General features: G+C 32.5%; 1 protein-coding gene across 1 annotated transcript; it reads left to right on the forward strand.

Moving 5' to 3' along the window:
- The first annotated feature begins 2,249 nt into the window (after positions 1-2,249).
- On the forward strand, positions 2,250-6,780 carry LOC133778632 (auxin response factor 9-like). The gene is made up of 14 exons (XM_062218620.1): positions 2,250-2,710; positions 2,854-2,963; positions 3,062-3,157; positions 3,415-3,471; positions 3,558-3,710; positions 3,810-3,894; positions 4,095-4,185; positions 4,311-4,475; positions 4,583-4,696; positions 4,797-4,869; positions 4,963-5,107; positions 5,194-5,705; positions 5,801-5,988; positions 6,088-6,780. The coding sequence occupies exons 1-14, from the start codon at positions 2,653-2,655 to the stop codon at positions 6,224-6,226; spliced, it is 1,986 nt and encodes a 661-aa protein (XP_062074604.1). The 5' UTR covers positions 2,250-2,652; the 3' UTR covers positions 6,227-6,780.
- The last annotated feature ends 2,709 nt before the right edge of the window (positions 6,781-9,489 follow it).

A 9,489-nucleotide genomic window follows, 5' to 3' on the forward strand; every position in this document is an offset into this window, starting at 1 on the left:
TTCAATCTGTGGCAGAGACTCTGATGGTAGGTCTCATTCTATAAATATAGAGTACCGGTCCCCAAACTCACGGCTCATTCTGACTTTCAGTAACTCCATCTAAAAGAGTTAGTGAGAGCTTGGAAGCCCGAATACTTATTCTAATTATTTTCGTTTTCTTTTGTAGATCTAAAGCTAGATCGAGGTTATCAATTGCAATGGTTGGATGTATACAATATTCGATCATCTTTTTATATATGTTCATTTTATATATTAATTCCGCCTACATATATATAAGATTGTTCATATACCTATATTTCATTTTAATCTAACAGTTTCATCTCGAAACCCACGAGTAATGAGTGAAGTAACTCATGCTCTTATAAATTATTGAATATAAACGCGCACACTTTCCACGTGAGATATTTTCTCTAACAATTACAAAATAGTAATCAACCCTAGAGGGAATAAAGATTAAAGAATGCATGCATTTAAAAAAAAATTATTTATGAGTTTGATTGTCAATTTAGAAAACAATATAACAAATAAGGTTGTGTATGTAAATATACACACTAAAAATATGATACATTTAGGAGTGTACTTGTTTAAAGATGGAACCACATGGTGGCCCTCTTCATATTTATTTTCTTTTGTATTTTACTTATTAATTAGTCTTGAAAATAAGTAGTCAAAAATTGTATAAAAAAAATAATAATTATGAAGTCCTCTTAAAAATACGAACGGCCCTACAAAACATTTCCTAGCTTGATTAGTCACTAATATAGATTAATATAATTACAATGTAACTAATAAGTTGAAGTAGGTTTGATTTTTCCTTAATTTAATAATATTTGTGTGGCCGATTTAGAAAACGATGAAAATAAGTGTTTGGGAAATTTTATTTTGTATTCTTTTTACGTAAATACCAAATTGTCCAGACTAAACCGAATAAACCTGTAAAAAACGTTACTTAGATAATTCAACGAAAATTCAAATCACCTAATCTAATAATAGGGCGGGTCTGAAAATATTCCAACTCACCAAAATAACCTAAATAAACCAAATAAGATTTTTTTATACATATATTATATAATATTACATAAAATATATATTTTAAAAATAAAAAAAATAAAACTCTATATTTTTAACAATTAATTTATAATACAATATTTTTAACCTTGAAAGATGTATATTATATTTTTAATTTATTAAATTTGATTATTTGAAAACTAAAAAAACTAAAAAAGCTATAAAAAAAAATATTAAAAATCAGTTTAAACGAGTTAAATCAACTAAATTGCCGAAATCAATAAGTGAGTTAAACTTTTTTTTTTTTTTTATTTGAACATATTATTATTGGATGTTTGCAATCTAATATTCATATTGAGTTACTTAAAATATATTATATTCGGACCAAAACACGTAAATTTGTTTTTACATTTCTATTTATTAATCATTAATCAGACCATCTTACATTTATTAGTTGTTAGTTTTTTTTAAAGCGAGAAAACTCTTATCATTAATGAATTAAATCCATTGCGAAGGACGTAATGAATTGAATTTGCAATTAAAGATCTTAGTATATTTTAGTAAATAACAAAAATAAAATGATACAAAATACAATTTTGATAATAAAACTAAATAATAATTACTTTTACCAAAATGATCAAGGTGGGGACCACAAAAAAAACTAACCACGTGGACTTACTCAGACAGATGAATTGGTGACGTGGATTAACGAGGACCACCGAACGCTTCCCACATTGTCTGACAAAGAAAAGGTTAAAACAATCAGGACCGGACGATTCCCACGTGTTCACGTGGGACCCAATCGCCTCACGCATTTCAGTGGCATATTCGTAAATAACGCCAAAAATCAGGGTGAAAAATTCAATAATTATAAATTATATAACCTTAAAATATTAAATAGTTATTTAAAAAATTTCCCAAAATTCTGCCGGGTTAACTCGAGCCAACCCTGTTGCCTGCTTCGAAGCAGACAACGAAAGGGACGGCAACTAACGGTAACGATTCTTAATTAACGCCCACATCTCCGTTAAGCCCTCGCTTCTGGCACACAATTCGATGCGCCGTTTTCACCCTTTTCGCCGTTAATAGAATCCAACATCTCCATCTTTTTTCCGTCACGGAAACCGCCGTTTGGATCGGTTTAAACCTCTCGTCCGGTTAAATCTTAACTCTGGTTAGGTAAGGTTCGTACAATTTGAACAGCAAAGACCAGACACACAGAGCGTCAGAAGAAGAAGTTGAAGCAACAAAGTCGCGTGTAATATAATAAGACGCGCGCAAAGCGGTTTTGTGTGTGATTTTCAGTAACGGCGTTTTTCTAGAGAGAGAGAGAGAAGGTGCTTTTACAGGGACGAAGAAGAAGACGAAGACGAAGAGGAAGGAGACTAAGATAGAGGTGTTTTGGTAACGTTTGTTTTTGCAGATAGAGAGAAAGAGAGAGAGATTGTGTGGGTTTTGCGGTTTCGATCTCTGTTTCGTGATCGTTACGAGGGTTGAAAACTGGAATCGAAAAGTTGGGAGTTTCGTCATTAATGGTGGTAAGTGATACGTATATATTGAGGTAAAGACACTCGAAGAAGAAGAAGAGTAGGGTTTGAGCTGTATCTAGTTATTGACTGTTGTTGACTTGGGGATATAGCTACAATGATGTTGAATCGAGGAGTAGCAGGGTCGTTTTCGCAGCCTAATGTTGCGGCTGAAGGTAGCAAAACAGAATAGAACAGAAAAAAAACAATTTATAATGATAATTTCTCTCTCTTTTTCGCGGTGTTTGCTTGATTTTCCTGGAAAATTTGACTAAGCAAAATAAAAATTAATGGTGTTTTTTCTTTCCTTCTGTTTCAGTTGGGGATGAATTGTATCCGGAGCTATGGAAGGCTTGTGCTGGTCCACTTGTGGATGTTCCACAAAATGGAGAGAGGGTTTATTATTTCCCCCAAGGGCATATGGAACAAGTAAATTCCTTCATCTATTTCCAGATCGATTTCATTTTGGTGTTGAAATTTAATACTGTTCTAGTATTCATATGTTTTGATGTTGTCGGGTCTTGTAGTTAGAAGCATCTACAAATCAGGAGTTGAATCAAAGGATTCCGCTGTTTAATCTTTCTCCAAAGATTCTTTGTCGTGTGCTCAATGTTACGCTAATGGTATTGTGCCTTACCGATCTTCTCCAATCTATATTTTTAACTTGCTTTCTTGTTTCTTCTTCTTTCTCCCATGTTTTTGTGTATTTTACTAGGAAGAAATGATAGAAGTACCATCCATAATCTTTGTTGAACACTAGATAAGACGGACCCGATTAGTTGGAACTCTGTCTTGTGTTTTCTCAGCATAAATATGGCTAGTTATTGTGAAAATTGTGGATCTTCAAAGGGGCTTACCTTGAATTTTTGTATTGACATAGGCTGAACAAGAAACAGATGAGGTTTACGCACAAATTACCTTAGTGCCGGAAACAAATGTAAGAGTTGATTGAGCTTTTTGTTATGATTTCAACGACTTAGTATTTACTTCTTCTCAAACTCAATTATTTTGAATAATCTCTAGCAAACGGAACCTACTAGCCCTGATCCTTGCATTCCGGAGCCTCAAAGACCAGCTGCTCATACATTCTGCAAGGTGTTAACTGCATCTGATACCAGTACTCATGGTGGCTTTTCTGTTTTACGGAAACATGCCACTGAGTGTCTTCCTCAACTGGTAATTACTAAATTTTGTTCTCATAGCTATTTTTTTGTTACTTTTAATTTGGGTCTCCATGTTTCCTTTTTGTTGATGTTCATCTTAAATGTTCTTCAGGACATGACACAGTCGACCCCGACCCAGGAGTTGGTTGCCAAGGATCTTCATGGTTATGAGTGGCGTTTTAAGCATATTTTCAGAGGTGGAAAACTTTATCTTCTTGGCTCTGTAGTTTATAATTTATGAATTTATTTTGAGTTCTTATTTGGTGAATTTCCTTTTTCTCCTAAATTCATTCATTTCATAGTATGGGAAACCCTTGATGGATCTGTCATATAGTTTGTTCATTTTCTTCAAAGCCATTTTTGCTTATTTTTGGAATGGTATGTGTTTTCTGAGCAGGTCAACCAAGGAGGCACTTGCTTACAACAGGGTGGAGTACCTTTGTCACTTCTAAGAGATTAGTTGCTGGAGACTCCTTTGTATTTCTCAGGTGTGTGCTTCTTTCTTACCTCTCTGCTAACAGGAGGTTATTCATTATATAGTCTTGGAATATGGTTTTTTATAGCATGCGTACCATGGATCTATTGATAATCTTTGTAATACTTTGAAATTTAGAGGAGAGAATGGTGAGTTACGTGTTGGTGTGAGACGTCATGCTCGGCAACCAAGCAGCATGCCTTCATCTGTAATTTCAAGTCAGAGTATGCATTTAGGAGTGCTTGCTACTGCCTCTCATGCTGTTTCAACCCAAACCCTCTTTGTTGTTTTTTACAAACCGAGGTATAATCATATTAACTTCAAGACTGCTCTAGATTTCTAGTTCAAGTATAATAATTGATCCTGGACCTCTTGTATTGCTACTGATTCTTTTTCGGTAAATTTTTTAGAACAAGTCAGTTCATCATCAGCTTAAATAAGTACTTGGAGGCTGTAAACAATAAGTATGCTGTCGGCATGAGATTCAAAATGAGGTTTGAGGGAGAAGATGCCCCTGAAAGAAGGTAGGAAAAGCATTTCCATTAATTTAATATAACATTATTTTTAGTTCCAGTGTTCTAATATGCATCTATACATGCCTTATCTTACCTGGTTTTTGGTCAGGTTTTCGGGCACGATAGTTGGCGTCGATGATATATCTCCTCAATGGGTTGATTCGAAGTGGCGATCACTAAAGGTAACTCTCATTAACTCTTTCTATTGGACTCCCTTTTTTTTTCTTTATCTTGCATTTTCTTTAATGACATGAATCATTTTGTTTATATCTCAGGTTCAGTGGGATGAAGCTGCATCAGTACTTAGACCTGATAGAGTTTCACCATGGGAGATAGAACCTTCTGCACCCGGGAGCTTAGCTCAACCAGCTGCGGTAAAGAACAAAAGGCCCCGCCCACTTAATGATAACATCTCTCTTGGTAGGAACTTAATTTGTTCGAAATTTCCTTATCATTTCCATTTTGCTAAGTTGATGAGTTTATAACAATTTTCATTTGGAATTTAGATACTTCAAATTCTAATACATCAGCAGTCTGGAATTATGGAATGACTCAGTCCCATGATACAACACAACTAAGTGTAGCTGGTGAAGGCAACAAAAGAAATGAAAACCACGTTTTTTGGCGTCATCGCCAGCAAGATACCTGGCTCAACTCTCCCCATACAACTGGTTCTCAACATATTTTTCAGGACACAACTGAAGATAGCAAAAGTATATCAATGAGCCCCATGTTTTCAAAGCAAAACAATGACCAGACCTCTGATCAATGTGATAAAGGGAAGAAAAATGAAACAAATAGTAGTTTTAGATTGTTTGGTGTTGAGGTGATTGATCATTCAACGAACTCATCCACCGTCACTGATGGGCAAGTTAGTACTGTTTTGGTAACTGACTCAGAGCAGAAGTCCGACATCTCAAAGGCTTCTAAAGAAATGATACCTGAGCAGTTGCAAGCATCATCAAAAGAGTGCCAAAGCAAACAGAGTTGCTCTACTTCATCTAGGAGTCGTACCAAGGTACTCAAATTAAATACCGAATTCTTAATTTCAAGTATTAATGATTGTGCGCCATCAAGTCAGTTACTGAATATAAGCTGTTTTTGGTTAAAAAGGTTCAAATGCAAGGTGTGGCCGTCGGTCGAGCAGTGGATCTGTCCATGCTGGAAGGATATAGCCAGCTGATAGATGAACTGGAAGAGATGTTTGATATCAAGGGGCAGTTACGTCCACGCAACAAGTGGGAGATCGTCTTTACTGATGATGAAGGGGATATGATGCTTCTGGGAGATGATTTATGGCAGTAAGTTTTCTTCAGAACCACTAAGAACTGTATGTTTACTTTGAGTAATCTTCCTTTCCTAGCACATTATTCTTACACCCGATATCGGTGTTGATGCAGAGAATTCTGTGCCATTGTAAGAAGAATCTTCATATGTTCAAGCCAAGACGTCAAGAAGATGAAATCGGGGAGCAAACTTCCAATGTCTTCACTAGAAGGAGAAACTACGGTAATAAGCTCGGAATCGGCAGAAAATTGATGCATTGACCTTTTCTTGTTTTTCCTTCTTTATTTGGTGGGGTGGGGATTATGTTTGTGGAATTGTTTTGTTTGTTAGAAGAGGTGGGATGTGTTCTAATTTTGGTCAAAGGAAACAATTTGTGAAGTTGGTGGTGGGAAAAAAAAAAGAAGAAGAAGAAGAGGCAATTTGGGTAATTGATTGCTCGATTTTTAGAGCTAACTTAGAGAAGATTGACTTGGTTTTAAGAGATCTAATGTTATGAGTGGGGGAGTAGATGATGGTAGGATTAGAAACTGTGTATATTTAATTAATGCCTTTTGGTAAGGGCGGCAATTGAGGCTTGGTGGGTGGTGTTTTTTGTTTTTTTTTTTCTTTTCTTTTATTTCTTTTTAATGTAAATATTTGGTGTTTTGATGTTGTAATCTTGGTCGTCGTTAGTGAGTGGCGTTGTGCAATCTTTTGTTGCTTTCATCTAAAAATGATTCCAAATAATTTGCTGGGATTCATGTCTTCTCATGTGCTAACACTGCACTACACACAATCAATCAGATTCCATTTCTCTCTCTTTTTCATTTTTTTTTTTGTTTTTTCTGCATAGTCATTGCGTGGGAATAAATGTTTAGCTACCTCGGATTTTGTCTCTCTCCAATCGGATTAATAGTTAGATTGATCTGTTTAAATACATCAAAGTAAGTTCAAAGTACATAAATTTTAATTTAGGGTTATTTGCGGTCATAGGGCTCAAGTAGTTATGTTTGTAGCGCTTAAGTATCTGAGTTTTACATTCTGTTTATGTTTTGGTACAGTTTGGTACAACTGTTAATTCTCACCGTTAAGTTCGTCTGTAACACGTAGGCAAAAGTACCTAAATTAAAATATGTTTGCGATGAAAGTGCTTAAAGTTATAAGAAATTTTCACACCATGTAAGTAGAATTAACAACGAAACAAATAATTGCACTAAATTTTACCAAAATATGGACAAAAAAATAACTTGGGTATTTAAATATTTTTGTCGCAAATATCCCATAAATTTAATTAACAAAATCCAAACTATACACATTGCTTGCTGAGAAAAAGGAGTATATTTATTCAAATAGTTATTATTAGAAGGGAGGGTGGTATGGTATGGTATGGGTATGGGATATAAAGAGTTTTGGCCTTAGGTAGTTGTGAATGGTTAGCTAGGGTTATGTTTTGGTAGGTTTGGTCTTTTGTTTTGAATAATTAGCTCTCTCTTTTTGTCTTGGTTGAGAGGGCAGTGGGCTCAAAGCCAGCACCAAATAATGTTGTGATTTGATCATACAGATAGTACATGTACCATCAAATCTGAAACAAGGAAACACTCCTTCATTATTTTGTTCACTTAACTGAAAAAGGCTATTCATTTCATAGAAAAGGAAACACAAAAAAATTAGCAAAATAAATAAAGAATATTATTAATGTAGAAGTTTGAATTAGATTATATTACATGCACATGTATAAAATAAAATATATATATATATAGGTGTACTCTTTAATAGTTACTATACCTGGATAGTTATTTTAATATTAATTATTGGATTAAGATTAATGTTCCATATTTATAGTTGTTAATTAATATTTCTAAAAATAAATTTTGATTTTTTAAATTTTTTGGAAGAATTACTTAAGGAAAAATGTGTATTTATTATGAAAATATAATATTGTAAATTTTTCATTTTTCAAATACATGTAAATTTATAAATATAACTAGTGTCACTTATTGGTTGGAAACAACATTAATTATGACAAAAAAAAATACTAAATTCAAAATTAATGTAGAAAAAAATATATTTACCTATACCAAATCACTATATTATCACATCATCATAATTATTAATACCCATTATGAAAAGTCTTCTATATATATATATGCCAACTATTAAAAAACCTGATACACTACAAATTAAAAAGGCCAAAAATAGTAATTGCAAAAATAAGGACAAAAGTAGTCCATTTTTCTATAACACTTTACTACCAAATCTTTATTTTGAAAGTTCGTAGCAAAAAATCTCTCTTGAAGGCATCTTCTTAACCCATTTCACACTTATTTTTATATTTTGTTTTCATGTAGGATGGTGGCCTGAACTAATGACTGTTCTAGCTAGTCAACTTGTCATTATTTGGAAATTGATAAGAAAACCCACCCTAAAAAGAAGGAGCTTTTCAAAGGTTGCAACTAATTGACTTTGATCTTTTCTTCTAACATAGACTAGATAATTAGAGTAAAACCTACATAAATTGTTATTCTATATGAGAATAATTCTCATTTGGTCATAAAAATTTTTGGCTCTATTTTGAGACCAATTATAAATATGAATAAATTTTACATTGTAATAAATTATTTATAGGATTTATACTTTTTTGGACTTCGTACCTTGTATTTTGTCTCATTACCTGTTTGGATCTTGTGTTTTGACAAATTACTTTTTGAACCTTATGTTTTGTAAAATGGTTAAAATAGAACCCTAAACCTGATTTTGATCAATATTTTTTCAACTGAAATCACAAATAATTTACCAAACTAACAATTTAGAACAAAAATAAAATCATTATGCTTAAAAACTGTGTTGTTATATTCAATTTTTTCTTCATCAAAATTGAGTTTAGGGTTCTATTTTAACCATTTTACAAAACATATGGTCCAAAAAGTAATTTGTCAAAACACAGGGTCCAAACAGGTAATGAGACAAAACACAGAGTCCAAAAAAATATAAACTATAAATTATAATATTTATTGGTCACGCCTTTAGAATATATGACTTTAGACAATAATAATTATGTTAATATTAAATATATTTATATATATGCTATCTTATACATACTAAAGTTCATGATAAAATTAATCATCAATTTAGACTTATAAAATAACTTTATATATATCTATATATGTACGTTGTAACTATATATTTAAATGATTTTCGTTTATCAATATTTATACATATCAATTATTATTTAATTTATATTTAAATGTATATATTTTCATCATTTACAAATATAATTTTATTAAGTTATAACGTGTATATATTATATTATATTATAGGATTTATACTTTTTAAGACCATGTATTTTTCCTTATTACCTGTTTAGACCCTGTGTTTTGACAAATTATTTTTTGGACCCTGTGTTTTGTAAAATGGTTCAAATAGACCTCTAAACCTGATTTTGATGAACAAAAAATTGAATATAACAACACAGTTCTTAAGAAGAATGACTGTGTTTTTATTATGAGTTGTTAGTTTGATGAATTATTTGTGATTTT

Source organism: Humulus lupulus, chromosome 5 (assembly GCF_963169125.1).
Source record: "Humulus lupulus chromosome 5, drHumLupu1.1, whole genome shotgun sequence".
NCBI classification, from domain to species: domain Eukaryota; kingdom Viridiplantae; phylum Streptophyta; class Magnoliopsida; order Rosales; family Cannabaceae; genus Humulus; species Humulus lupulus.

Bases quoted from the DNA above. Each gene is read 5' to 3' on its own strand.
- LOC133778632 (XM_062218620.1), top strand. From the start codon at position 2,653: ATGATGTTGAATCGAGGAGTAGCAGGGTCGTTTTCGCAGCCTAATGTT. The intron at 4,697-4,796 runs GTAGGAAAAGCA...GTTTTTGGTCAG, and splicing joins GAAGATGCCCCTGAAAGAAG to GTTTTCGGGCACGATAGTTG. The intron at 4,870-4,962 runs GTAACTCTCATT...TTTATATCTCAG, and splicing joins CGAAGTGGCGATCACTAAAG to GTTCAGTGGGATGAAGCTGC.